The sequence below is a fragment of the Pseudopodoces humilis genome, chromosome 11 (genome assembly GCF_049639895.1).
Source record: "Pseudopodoces humilis isolate 2021_Gansu_Grassland_sample_001 chromosome 11, ASM4963989v1, whole genome shotgun sequence".
Lineage (NCBI taxonomy): Eukaryota > Metazoa > Chordata > Aves > Passeriformes > Paridae > Pseudopodoces > Pseudopodoces humilis.
Window position 1 is genome coordinate 19,636,809 of NC_142210.1, and position 15,290 is coordinate 19,652,098.

The 15,290-nt window shown below is 37.6% G+C and overlaps 1 protein-coding gene across 9 annotated transcripts in view; it reads right to left on the bottom strand.

The window, feature by feature from the left end:
* Positions 1-15,290, bottom strand: part of NAALADL2 (N-acetylated alpha-linked acidic dipeptidase like 2) — a 427,779-nt gene that overhangs the window by 153,642 nt on the left and 258,847 nt on the right. For all 9 annotated transcript variants that reach the window (XM_088061038.1, XM_088061039.1, XM_088061034.1 and 6 more), the window contains one exon: positions 8,301-8,420. In XM_088061038.1, coding sequence (XP_087917164.1) covers positions 8,301-8,420 — 120 coding nt within the window. The remainder of the gene's footprint in view (positions 1-8,300; positions 8,421-15,290) is intronic.

Consider the following 15,290-nt stretch of genomic DNA (forward strand, 5'->3'; position numbering starts at 1 on the left):
CTAGGAATATTAAGATTCTGTAATCTCTTAAATCATGTTTTTCATGAATACTTTTTTCAAGAATAGTGACATTTGATACCTTTCAACTCAATTTCTCAGTTCACACTTATGTAAATAAAGTGATTTTTATGAAGCATTCTGAAATGAGGAGAAAAGACTTAAAAGAGAATAAAACATCCAAGAAGAATCGTAACTTCTTAAAAAAATAATAAACCAGCAGCTACTATAGAACATGCCATACAAGTCAAAGCCACTACAAAATGAGGGCAGTACTTATACAACACTTGTTGCCTGAAAAAGATGACCTTTTCCTCTGATCACTGTTCCAGAAAATATCAAATATAAGCAGGATGGACCATTCTGGTCTCTGCCTCTCCTCTGCAGAGCTGTTGGAGGTGGCAGATCTGAAGATTCCTGGCATTACTTCACCCAGTCCAGTGGCTGACACTTTGAAAGAGCCAAAAGGTAGATCTGTTCTGGCAGGATGAGATTTTATATATTCACCCCTCATCCCTACTCAAAGCTCCTAGATGCTCCATTTTATTTTCCTCCTTTCTCAGCTGTTGTTGAAATGTGCTGGAAACACATGAGCTGGGAAAAGGCCCAGATAATTTGTCAGTCAATGGCCCTTTTTGTGAAATCCAAGCTCAACTGATGCAAAAGACCAGCTCAATTCACACCTTGGGTAGGAAAAAATAATTCCCTACACAAGCAACAAAAAAAGGGCCAAGACCAGTGCATCTGATGGAAAAGCAAATTATAAAGGTTTTAAAAGAGCAAATTAAAAAGATTTTCTGACAGAAAGACGAAGTGGTGTTTGCCATTGCCCTACACACAAGTAGCTGATCATGTGTGGATTTGGGGGACAAATTGAGGTAAAGAAGATCTTTGCTCAGCTCTGCTTCAGAGCAGTTGCCTCACAGCAAATCCATTTCACTTGACTTTGCACCATTTATCAGGACATAGCACTCACACAGTAAATTGGATGATAGTATTTACTACTCACTTTTTAAGGGCTTGGTAAAATAGAAAATTATGCTTGAGTTTCACACCTCTAAAATCAGACAAGGGCTTCAGAAGACTCCACAATGAATTCTTTATGAGTCAGCCACTGTCCCTGTTTGAATGGAAGCCGCTTAGTGCTTCACTCAATTTTACTGCACTAAAAGGAGGAGACCTCCCATAACACTGGTCAGCCTTTCCCCTCAGGAAATACAATCCATTATGGGAGCTGGACTAATTTTTCAAAGGATACATTCAATACATGCAGGAAATGTGCAATTAAACAGCCAGTTGAGTATATGAATATTTAGAATCACTTCCCCAAGAGAAATATAAGCATTTAGGGTTACTGAAGAGAACAGGACTATGCACCGAGTCAAACTGGGAAGAATTCAGTGTTTGATTCACCAGTAGGACTTTAGAAATTTCAGTATCAACATAGAAGAGAGAGAGAGAGAATAGGAACTACAGCTGGGAACACAAATAAGTCTGCAAACCAGCAGTGCCTTCTCAAAACATCCAGGGAAAACTGTGTGGCATCAGAAATGCAGAATAATCAATACCTACTTTTGGTCATTAACTTACATTTCCCCTTGTTTACTCTGCTAATAGCACATCTCTCCTTCCATGCAATCAAATCCAGGGGTTTGTAAGCAAAAAGGAAATGAGTAATAACCAGAAGTCCTTTTACTGATGCAACCAAAATGTTAATTACTCGAGAATATTGACAAGTTGTGCTATAATTATGCTTCCTTCCAGACATCAATTGCTTTTCTCCTACCCCACCCCTTATATTCTTCTTGCTGCTTACAAGAGCAAATTACTTTTTCCCACTTATAATGTTAAAAAGTGGAGTGAGAATTCCCTCTTTAATTTATTGCAGTGCACTTGACTAAGGGGATAAGAGAGCAAATTTTTGTCAACTATTTCATACTCACGTGGACGGATACAGATTGGATTTATAACTGCACTGGCACTGTTTCACTTTCAGGTGGCACAGGTCACAGTACATCATCCTTCAAATGCTGGATGAAGTTGGAGGAAAACTGACATGCTCAGCTAAAAATTATTCTGGATACTAAAAGCCTTCTAGGAGCTGAACACGGGAGCTCAGTGTGACTTGGTTCCAACCAGGAATACAAAAAAACTGTTTGGGACTTTCTGTTTGGCTTCTTTTTTAGTCATCAACTATAGATTTCTCATGTCATTAGGACTTCTTGATTTTCTTCCCCATACTACCTCACACTGAGGGGAAAATGCACCACACTTGGCACTTTTTTTTTCCCCAGCTATGTTTAAATTAAGTTTACCAACAGAGAATTAAAATATGACTTCAGGATGAAGCATTAGGTGATAAATCTATGCAGAGAGACCTGTTTTTTTTAAACTCTGGTACATTTCTTCAGTGGGCTGGGGTGCATTTCTTAGTCCACCCAACCCAGATCAGATTTATGATATGGAGGCAGGGTGTCTCCAGGCTTCTCTAACTATTATGGTTTGTTCCTTCTGTTGAAAAAGGAACAAGAAAGCATTGCTGTCAGTCAGAGCAGGAGGAATATAACTGAGAACTGTGTCTATCAATCTCTCAAGTGTCTCACTTTCTGAAGAAGGAAGACCAGTAGTCTTTCTTTGAAACAAACATAAAATTTCTCAGTATTCACTGAAGAGCAAAACAGCTTATGCATGATTCCATGAATCAAAAATCAGAAAGAGGCAAACAGGTGACTGAAAGAATCATTCAAAACACAGGACTGATGAGTGTGAAACCTCATTTACATAAACACCTTTTTGGCACAGACTATTGTGCACTTTTTCTGAAGGCCTAGGTAGAATTTGTTTACGTAGGAAGCAGAGAGGAAATGCAAAGGGACTATTTTAGACTGTGTGATATCATGGATTAAAGAGGCTGCTTGAGGAAGGGGAAGGTTAAGAACATGATTATGCTATATCTAGTTTTTGGGGGAAGAGAAAAAGGATAAAGAATAAAAGCAACTAACTCAAAGGAGAGAACCTCTGATAAATTCAGGGGAGACAAAGGCTAAAGAAAAAGGACAAGTAACTAGTTCTTCCTTCAAGACAAAAAAAAAATAGCATATTCTGTACAAATATAAACTGTCTAATTAGCAAACTCTGCACCAACTTGAATGAATAAACCTGAATTCAGTTTGGACTATCAAAATAACTTCTCAGGATTTTGGGAAATGAGATTTTAAGTGGATGGTAAATTAGGGAAAACCTGAAAAACAGGATGCTATTCCAGTGGATGTTACTAGATAATCCCTTCAGATCCAGATCCCCAGGAATAGTTTCACGTGTTTTTATAATTTTTATTTTTACTGCATATATCTGTGGCTTGACTTTTCAAGAAGGGCTTTAGGAAGGGATACAATATCATTAAAAGTCCCATAGCACTCATATGGGGAAATGTGTGTATATAAAGACTTGAGGAGCCTTGGAAAAAACTCTACTATCCAAAAAAAAGGCCACAAAAAAACCCAACCAAAACACTGAAATGCATATAAAGTGTTTATGTTCCCTTAAAGATGTTTGGTTTTTTAACATGGATTTTATTTGTATATTTATATGCACATGTTGTAGATATGTATATAAACACACACACATATATTTGTGTATCTCTAGAGAGGGAGGAAGGGATGGAAGGAGAGGAAGGGTCCTCGTTAAATGGAGATTTACAATCTAAACTATCATCTTCACAACTGTATGTGCTAGCCATAAAAAGTACCAGAGGGAAGAAAATAAACAATGTAGACATTGTAGAAAAGTGAAATTACTTTTTCCAAAGTAAACTTATTTAAAATTAACACAGTTATTAAACTGAAGCCTTCTTGCAAATTGCCTTTATTCCGGGAATCCTTAATATTTTCCACTTAGCAAACCCCTATCTATTAGGGCCTGCCAATAACCTCTGCATAAACATCCAAGCCTTCACATTCCTAAACTTTATGACAGTTAAAAAGCAATTTTATGAATATTTATGAAGGCAGTAAATTATTAAAATAAATATAGATATTTACACAGTAGAACAACATCTTCATTTCACGGATGTGGAAAAAATGTTAATATGTGAACATTTTAAAGATGAAGAGGTTTGGCCTTCAGGGCTTTTGTTACTCTATTAAAAGTTAATTTAGGACAAAAATTACGGCTTTTTCACGAATTGCAACCCCTAAAGATTAAATCATGATCAAGACACACAACATTTTTCAAAAAATGAATCTGTTAATGACATTTCCAGAGGCTGGATACTGAAACCACTGTGCAGCTCTCCCTGAAAAAGCCTCCTCTGCTTTCCTTAACGTGCTGAGAGCAGTGACACACACACTCAGATGAGCTCTGGGGCACAGGGGCTGGCTGCTCTCGAGGTGCTTTTGCCAATCTTTCTCCTACCACGCATTTTATGCTATTAGAATATGTTGTCTACAAACACAGTGGGCAACTCAAGGTGCTCTACACCACATGAGCAATTCACTTAATCACTGATGATAAACTTCATCATCTTTCACCAGCCACATTTATAGATCCTCCTGGTTCAGGGACATCAGGAGTCTGCTCTCACCTCCTGTGACTGACTGGCTACTCAGCCTCACCAGTGACCCCAAGAACACGAGTTCCACCACAACACAAATTTTCCTTCTAGCCAGGATACCAGGAGACAGTCACCTTCTGTGACTCAAGGTGTGAGAAAACAAATGTTCTTTGTATGGCAATTCCCTCCAGAAGTTGTGCCTCACTTCTCTTTGACATTTGTCTCATTTCAGCTCCATGCTTAAGAAAATTTTTCTTCTTCCTTAGTCCAGCCCCTTCTTTATTCAGCAACAATCCAGATCTTACTAGTGCCTCAGACTGGTCACAAGATCCCTTCAGGAGCTGTTGAAACAGTTTGAATTTTTTCCTTCTGCCACTTTTTCAGCACTGTGAATTATTGTGGCTAACGAGACCAAAAGGACTCGGTTATGCCATGTTCCCTGTCACATGAGTGCTCCCCAGGTGCCCACAGCTCACTCCACTGCCTCAGTCTGCCCTGCTATAGGAAACTGCCACTCCAGGTGCTGGGTGTAGTAAATTCCTGAACCTTTCAGCTGCATTTGAAAAGGATTCTGCCTTTGCAATAGTCTTACTTGCTGCTTGAAGCATTTCTATCCTTCCTTTTCTCCCACTATTTATATTAATCTTACATTGGAGTCTTGCTCAATAACTTATCTTACTGCCCTAACAATGACAAAACCCCCTTCTCAAACCCTTGCTCCACTTTGATATATATATATATAAATATATATAATACATTGCACTTTTTTATCTTTGTTTTTTTTATATTTTTCAATCACAACGATGTAAACTACTTTGTTTGTTATTTTGTTTTGGGTTTTTTCCCCCCCCAGAGTCAATGCTGTTGTTGATACCCTGCTATAAAGGTAGGGTGCAGGTTCTTTCTCTTTACAGCTGTAATTTATGATGTGGCTGAGGTAACACACTCTTTGTTTGAAGAGGTCCAGCTTAAGGGATCAGGATGTGTCTCTGTGGCTCTGGACAGGTGCCCTGGCTGAGGCCCCTCTCACCCTGAGCAGAAACCACGTTCTGATCCAGTGAAACAGAAATACAACACTCCCAGTGAAATCTGAAAATCATATCCAATTGCAAAAATAACTCCAGGTCAGATTTCTGCAAACCTTGTTCTCACAAAGCAGCTCAAATTTGTGAACCTTACGAAATTTAATCAGAATTACTCATGTTTAAGACTAAACTGCATATTTTAACAGCACATTAATTTCAGGCTTTTCTGCATACTCCAAATTCCCTGTACATTCCAATTTCAAATTGCTCCAAGCTCTGAACTCTGTTGCTTTCAATGTCTAAAGATTTGAGAGATGGGCATAGTCTGAAAGGCTGAAAGTAGAAGCTCCAAATTATTTTCAGCCTTAATCCTCTCCCAGTTTTGTACCTTATCCAGTCTCTAGCAACTACATCTGTACTGCAAAAATACTGTCATTTATACAACTATTTTTCCAAATATTCAAATTTTCATCACTTGGACTTATTGCTGTAAATTAGCCCCTTGAACATGAAGCTGTTTCTTACCAGCACATCCTTTCTCTTAAGGTGATGCAAAGACAAAAGAAATGTTGTTCAGTTTTCATAGTAATTTTTTTTCTGCCAGCAGTAGTTTATTATTTCTTTCAGATTTCTTTCCAAATGACTCAGTATAGAGAGAAAGAACAGACAAAAAATTTTTTTAAAGGCAAATTAAATACACAAAAGGGGAAAAATAGAAAAAAAAACCACACAAAAAACAGCAGTAGAGAGAAAAAGACAAAAAGCATAACTGTGCAAGGGAGATACAACTGAAAAATAGAGACATAATTAGAAACTGTTATGAAGATGGAACCTCAGTGCAGGGTCTATAATAATAAGACTCAAATCCAGTGTGAGATACTTGCATAATATAAAGTAATAATAATGAAAAATTAAGGAAATTAACACATGAAAAATACAAGTTAAATACAAAAAGTGGAAAGAAACCCACTAAGTATCTATGTATATATAGCCAGAGCTCTCTTATGAACTAGAGCTCTGTTTTAATGCGATGTAAAACCAAGCACATGGAAGGCAGAGATAAGGAGAATATAGGGAGAGGGAAATATCTGCTGAAACAGAAATGTGAGACTCAGTAAGTACAGAAACATAAACATTAGGGTGGGAAAAAGATACAAAGAGTGGATTCAGCAGAGAGATACTGGGCCCATTTAAACCAGTAGGACTTGCAGTTTAAGGCAGTTTTTCACACCAAATACTCCTCAGGAAAGGTGAATCTACTTCTGATAATCTTTCTACACCTTTTCTGATAGGTATGACCAAAGTAAAGCTCACAATTATTTCACTGCCAAAAAGACACAAATTATATTCTAAAAAAGGCTAGTTTACCTCAAGAAAAGGGGCAAACTTTCTACCTGTGTGAGGAGAACACGGAAAGTAGGTTTGGGTGATTATAATTTTACACCAGACCCTGAGCACACATTCGGAGTCAGTCTCCTGATCACACCACACTTTGGTTTGTGCTGGATAACAGACTCTGAAGGTGTAAAACTGATTCTTTTGGAGCACCAGAGATGTAGCTAATGCACCTCAGCCATTAAATTTTATATTTGGGACATATTTGGGACCAGGCTACAGCCAACCCACACAAAAAGCTCCTGAGATGTGCCTTGTCCTCAGCACCTCCTGGTTTGCCCTTCTCCTTCTGGCCGCTGGGCTTGGCAATTCAGACACAGTGAGCGTTCACAGAGGAACACAAATTGGTAAAAGTCCATCTCATAGACACTGCTGTTACAGCAAACTTTACATCTTTATCAAATCCCTGCTTTATGAGCCCTGATTGCTGTTTCATTGGCTTTGTCAGCAGTGAAATCCAGGATCAGATCTATTGCTGGAAATGATGGGCAACAACCGAGTCCCAGCAATGACAACTGACCTTTCATGGGCACAATTACATTGCATCTAAATAATTTAAATAAACAGCTAAAGCTACTCAGTTGAAAATGGCATTTTTATTGAGACAAATCTTATTCCTATAGAAAAAACATTAAGTGGTTATTTTCTGAATCTGTGTTGAAGTCCCGGCTGTGCATTCTATGGCCAACAGAGCAGGTCCCGATTTACTTAATTGCAAGATCTGGAGTCACTGCTCTTTTATAATTGCTTTTGTGAATTGGGAATGAATTGTTTAAGCATTTACTGAGCTCCTATACTTCCTGTATTTGCTGAAAGTCAAACCAGCATTTTTGTTTATAAGTTATTTGTAACAGAAGGCAGTTCCTGGACGTTTATAGAGTTTAAACGTGGTTTATATGTTTAGTGCAAAAGTGGATAAGTGAGCTCCTGCTCTGTGCTCTCTGCCAGAGCTGGAGAAGATGGATAGACATGCACCCATGTACACCCTCCCCAGACACAACCCCTTCTGCTTTATTATTTCTTCCAGTGATTTCTTTGTTTGTCAAAAGGCTTCTAGTACACCCAGAGAAAATACAGCACAGTACTGGGGCACTGCAAGATATGGAACAAAATAAAAAACTCTGACACATAAAAGGCACTGCAGAGTGGCAGTGGTGAGTATTGAGGAAGAATGTGAATGTCAGGAAGTCCTGACTTACTGGGGAAAAATAAGAAACTCCTTTTTTTTTGTATTTTGAAACTGAAAAAAACCCCAAACAAAAAAAAACCCAAAAAACCCAAAACAAAAAACCAACCCAGCAAATGGTTAATTCTGCTGATGTGTAACTAACCTTATAAAGCAAAGGTGATTGGCCAAGCTTCAAAAGTGCTATTTTTTTGGTCACGTTTGTGATGGCTTGAATCCGGATCAGGTCTTCCATGGTCCCGTACTGGACATCAACAAGCTCTGCCTGCAAAGAGGAGACAAAATTCAGGCTACAGCTACAACCACACATCACTCAGGGTGTTCCTTGCCTGGAAACAAAGTCGTTTGCACAAGCACAGGTATGGTCCTGCAATTGCCTTACCCCAATATCTGTAATAGCAAAGACCTTAAAAGTTCAATCTGATAGATAATTTTTGGTGGTTTTAATTCACAATTCATCAGCTATGATAAACTACCCACCCTGCCCTTTTTTTTTTCCCCAGTGGTTATCAGAGATGATGACTCTGATGAGAATTTGCCCTCAATAGCTACAGGAATTTATTTAAAACTGTGTAAGGGATAGTAATTAACTTCCATTTATTTTCTTAAAAATAATTAGAGTCTTGTAAAGTATTTCAGGAAATGAGTGATTATAGTGGTCACTTCTGAAAATACACAGATAACTCCACCAATATACAGTTTTATTTTGTGGTCTCACATGACTCCTGAGAAATCTTATTTAACTACTGAAGTATTTTCTTTTAATCCACCAGTTATCCAAGCATCATACTCAGATAACTACAGTGATAACAGACTATGCTCTGACATATATATATACTTTTATATTAACACATAGTTTTCAAATTATTTAGAGTCACTTGATCTAAAAGTGCTTAGAATGTGAAGACCTTCAGCTCTTCAGTTAGGACTCTGCAAGAAAATATAGTACAAGTTCTAAGTTATTATTAAATGTCAAGCACTGGCAGTAATGGAAAAATATTTCAAGATGAGTTTTCAGGTATTTTTTAAAAAATATACAATTTAAGAATGACCAAGGGCATTTTTCTCACATATTCATAGCAATAAATTCTGGCAAAAACAAAGTAAGTGGATAATCAGTCTTGTACATTACTATTTTAGAATGTTATGAAGCTCTCAGGACATCATTGAGGACATTCTGGAACCTCTAAATCCCTACACAGTGCTCACATAAAACACAAGTACAAGTAGACACAAGAATATTACATCAGTGTTTAAAAATTAAAATAAGAGGAGCAGTACAAGATGGAAATTTTTTTCAGTTCAGTTTTGTAACTTAAGTATGGATTCATTGCCAAAGGCAACAGTTCTGATTTTGGGTATCCCTACACAAACTGTTTAAATTCTAGCAACAGTTGTTCTGGATGTGTAGGATGTGTGAAATTTTAGTAGATTCCTGAACATGGGTATTTTAGGAAAGTATTTACCCTTAAAAAAAACTGTATCTGTGTGAGTTTGCATCTCAACATTCAAGTTGAAACCACACAAAAACTTTGCCAGCGTTCCTGTCTTATTAAATTCTTCTGAATTCTTCAGATGAGTTTCCAAGTCTGTAACATGTCATCAGTGCTGTACAAACCAAGTATGTGGAAAGGCCAGCCAAAGTTACAAGACACTTGTGAACAGGCAAACATCAGATTTAACACCAAATAACGAAATGTAGAACAGGAAAACTCATACTTCACACTGTTTCTTCTGAAATACATGGGGGGTTTGATACCTAAAGAACTCAAAAACTATTTAGCCAATATAATTTATTTTTTTCCTGTATGGCCACAGTATTTCAAAACTAGGATAAAACCAAGTTAAGATTTCATACTAGGGAAAGGTATTTTATGTTTTACAGAATCTCATGCCTCCAGTTTTAAAGAATTTACCTCAGATATGGAAAGGGTATTTACCAGGGTGCGTAAGTTCATAAAATTTTTACCTCTTTCTGCAGCTCTCACCTTTATTTTAATTTGTGCCTACTCATATGTCATTAGACACAATAATTACTAGTGTTTCAGAGGCTTGAGAGGTTATGGGAAGTTACATCTGGGTTGATTTCTAGGGATGCCTCTAATTCCTTTGGACCCGATGCTTTCCTCACTTATCCTCCAAAGCCAAAATCAGGGCTGTCATTATTTGTATGAGAGAAAGCATACTGACTTTTCCTGAGGCAAAATCAATACCCAAATCTGTAAGATAATGAAGTATCAGGCCATTTGCTTCTCCAGGATGCCTGTGTAGAAATGAGCTCCCTGCCCATCTACATTCATGTGCTGCTCCTCTGCACATCCCTCTGGCTCGCTGCTTCTCCAGGGTGCTATCCACTGCTCTGTAAACAACAAAACTTCATGTTTGCACAATTATTAATGCCTTTAGCAACTGCCCTTGGATGTTCTTAGTTAATTTATGGATACAAACTGCAGTTTCAAGAGCAGCTCACTGGTCTTTCCCAGGCAACACGTGCTCAACAAGAGAGAGGCAGAAGAGGCGGCCCTGCAAAAGCACAGCTCATTTTTTAATTATGTGGAGAACAGAAGTTGACTCCCTGCTGCCCCAAACACTCTGCAAACCATGTGCTTTGCTTCAAATTTTAAAAGTTAGCCCCAATGCCAAAGCTATTAAGTACATTCATATATTGAGAGTATGTGGAAGAAATCGCATAATGAAGTAGCAGCTGGGTGTAATGTAACAGAGCTTCATGGGCTTTCATCACACACCTTCCACATGAAAAACATACATGTCAAAGCTCAAAGGTTATCACATTCTGGAAACAGCATGCATAGCCAAGCACCCAGAGGTCTGCACAGCTTGTATCACCTCTAATTCCAGCTAAAATGACAAACAAAAACTGAATTAAATCTTCTTTTGAGTAAAATTACACATGGTTCATCTCTGGCCAAATGAAGCCAGTAACTCACTGGAAGAGTTTAAAAAAAAGTAACATTCTGGCAATACAATCCAGACAGTAATAGGTACACATTAAAGTAAGAACTGTTATACAAATTCTTCTTACTCCTTCCTGTATTCTGCACCTGAATACTTGTAAAGTTTGTAATAAAAAGCAGAATAGTTTGCAGTATTAGTGAAATCTTGTCAAATACAGTACAGCAATACTAGCTCAGAATAGCCAGTTTTGGTTTTATTTAGTGGATTGGGGCTCACCTAGTTGGGACCCTTACTTATAATATAAAATAAGATATTGAAAATACACAGCCTCAAAATAATCCTATTGAATCCAGACCTTCTACTTTCTTAATAACCCACTCAGAAGCTGACAGACCATTTATGATGCATGAAGGCCTGTTTTAGTCACAACATTCCTAATACCTCCAAAAATGAATAAAGATTAAATTTCCTATTATTTTTCTTTCCTGCTTTTAGAAATGCTTACAACATGACATAATCCTCATTTTACACATACCAGCTTTTTGAAAAGTGAAACACCCCACCCCCAACTACCCATCTTTGATAAACTGCTTTCCTGTGGTAGGATAATTCTGTTCAAAAACAAAAGAGGACTCATCCTTTTATCAGGTGCCCAAAAAGAGCACTTGTCTACTTGGTTTAGCTATGCCACAGTAAATCCTCTTACCCTAAAACTGGGAAACTGCTAAAGAATGAATTGTTTTATCCATCTGAATTAGGTACTTACTCCTCCAATCATTTCAAGCTATGCTGTTTGAAAGATATGACTATTTCGGAACAAATTGTGATGTGCACTGTGGAGTTCAGTAGTATTCCCCCATGCATGAAATGAAGTAGGGGTAGGTAATAAAACAAACATTTTTAGGAAAAGTAATTACTTTATGTTAAACGACTTATTAGTTTCTAAATCCCGAGATGATGCTCAGTGAGTTGTAAACATTCTGTCTTAAAAATTCTAACAGAATCCCCCCAAAACAGAAAAGATAAACACTCTGAAAATGCCACAATCAAGACAGGCATGGATTTTTATCCTAATTTCTTCCACTTATCTCCAAATAAAATCTCCATTATCAATTATCTCCAGAATAAAAGAGTATACTTCCTCCAGTCAAGGATAACACAGAGGAAAATAGGTCTTGTGAAGGAAAAATATGAATAACTACATGAAGCAGGTGGCAGCTGGGGTCTTAAAGATGCTGGATACTTTTTTTCAACTTTGCTTTCTTGTGAATTCTGAGGCAATTAAAAAAAAATAAGATAAATAGGTTGAAAATAATAACAGAAATATGTTTGTCTTATCACATTCTCATCAGTCCACTTGACTGAGGAGCAGGATTTCATACCAGCATTATGCACCTGTATCGAACACACTGCCTGAGAGGCAGATTGTGGCTCAATGGACAGGGGCACAAAAGGCAGCAAAAAGACTCAGGGAAGAAATCACTGAGGGAAAAAAAAAAAAACAAAAACAAAACCAATCAAAAAAACCCAACACAAAACTCAAAGGTGGTACACCCAGGAAGGGTACACCCAGGAAGGGATGTCTCTCACAACCACCAAACTGAGGATGCAGACAGTGCAGATAAGCAAGCAGCTCTCAAACTAAGCCCTTAAAAGCCTGGCAGAAAACAAACCCAAAGCAGCACACAGAATGGCTGTGGTGAAAAGTCTTCTCCTCTTCATGCTGCCTGTTGGTAGTGCTACAGTTCAGTAACCTCAAATGATGAATGTATTTTATCAAATACCAAGCTCCTGACCCATATTAATGAATGGATTCTGCACAAACTCTTGGGGAACTCAGGTATGAAAATGACACAGTCAAGCTCATATTCCTCATATTCTCCTATTCACAGTTCTGCCTACCCACAGAAGGTTTCAGAAATAGATTCCCTAAAGACACTCCAAGTTTTGAAGAAGACAAAATATTTAATATTAATAAATATTGTTCATTCCTTAGAATTAAGACAGTTTCTCCAAAAAGCACATATACAATTCTAGAATCATCAACCCTCAGTTCTCTGACTGTTCAGACTTACTACATCTGCTCCTTGCATCCAGGCCAATGCCCTTCATTTGTCCTTCAACGTTCAGCTACTATTTTCAGGTTGTTCACAAAATAAAGGCAGCAGAAACATGCCATGCACAATCAATCACAATTAAATAACCTTCAACAAGTCATCCTGCCTAAAATAAAACTCCAAAATATATTTGCAAATTGTATCTGAGAAGGCAACAGTCTGCAATCAGGACATGAGGCAAACTTTAATTAAACACATCGCTATAATTTATTTGCACAGCTCTGAAATTGAGGCTGAAGGCAGCATTCAGCAGAGCATAAAAGTAAACTCAAGCTGGTTGTAGATCAAAGCTGGACATCAACAAACGTGAAGAAAGCTGCAAATATAAAACTAGCTGATCTCTAAAATTAGAGAAAAGGAAGAAAGAGAAGGGGGAGATAAGAGAGTTGTGCCAAATCCTTTGTTGGTGTAAACTCTGTTACGCTTTCTGGCCAGAGCTGTTCCCATTCCAGCCAAAAGCATCCTTCAATAATCAGGGAGCCACAGCTGTCTCCCTGTGATTGCCACCACCAGGGTCCTGTTGGGCACACCAGAGACAAAATACCCGTTCATAACTATATTTCATATACTTACTCTATTTCTACAGAAATGTTAACATCCAAAGTTGTTTTTCAATCTTTTCCCTTCATTTGTTTCCAGGCAGAAAGAGTGGCAGAGGCCAAAATGTAAATAATTATATATCTGGATTAACGAAAGATGGTTTTTCTTGGTTACAAGACTGAAAAATGCTTCTGACCAACAATGTCAGGGAAGATTTAAATCAGAGAACTTCAGTCCTGCCAGGTGTTTTACCTACAAGCCCTGCTCCTCAAACAGATTCATGACATCTTCTCGTCATGGCTGCTAGCACTTTACTCTATAGAGGCTTTCTTATCTTTGCTTCAATATTCCTGCTCCTACAATGGGATTCTGGATTCTGGGATTTCAATAGAATCTGACTCAGTGTCAGCTTACAGTCAGAAAGGGCTCTTTGTGCCTTTTTATTACATAAAATTGCACGCTGCATTACAGAGACAGCTAAAGCTGTAATTTATACTAAAACAAGAGTAAAAAAGACGTCCCTTAAGCTCAGTTTGATGGAGTTTGGCCTTGCAGATGGAGTTCAGTCACAGACACAGCTCATGTTCAGCCTTCCCCCTGGTGCCACCCGTCCAGCTCACACAGCCCCAGCACACAGGGGCTGCTCCCACAGCTTCCTTTGGCTGCTGCAGGACCATTTCTGGAAAGACACTGAGGTTAAACTTCTTTGCTTCCCTGCTTCCTACAGTTTATTGCAAGGCTTTTTTCCTACCAACTCCAAGGGAGACTGAATCAAGATCGAAGCCTTTTTATAGCCTACAGAAGAGAGCTCTTCTGTATTTTATGGTTACAGAGCCCAAAATAAATGTGAACTGACACAACTCAGTTCTCTTTTTCTTTTACTTTATTTTTCCTTATTTTAATTTTTATAACCCTTCTGTTTCCAGTCCCATCCTTTGTGTTTCCCAGAAGGCAAAACTAGTATTTAATATTACTTCTTAACTCATGGTGCCCAGAAAGATATCCAAACAACATATTAGGTAGGTTTTTTTTTTCTAGATTTTCAAGTTTTTACATAAAACACTGTTATTTTCAGACACATTAAACTGATATTTACTTATTTTAGAATCTCTAAGAACAATGCCTTTTGTTACAAAAAACTGAAGGACGTGAGATCATTAGATGCTTAATATACTATCAGAAATATTATTTCAAACTTTCATTAAGCAGTGCTGATTGTCACTTCACTAGTGACAAAATGTTAAATCCTTATTATTCTTTCTTGTATGTATTTAAAATTATTTATATTCCCCCTTTTTAAGAGTTAACTGCAAGGCTATTTAGTAGCATTAGTCCCTAAGGCATAAAGTCACATTGCTCATACTTTCCTAAGAAAAAGGAGTAATCTGTATTTGCCAGCCTGCTTAGTTTAGCTTATTCAGAGGTAATTAGTCATGCAAATATACATTTACAAATTACATAGACTGAGGATAAACTAAACAAAACAGAATTACTCAGCTGTGATGTGGTATCTTAAAAAAATAAATCATAAGCTACATATGTACACAGGAAATTATAATGGT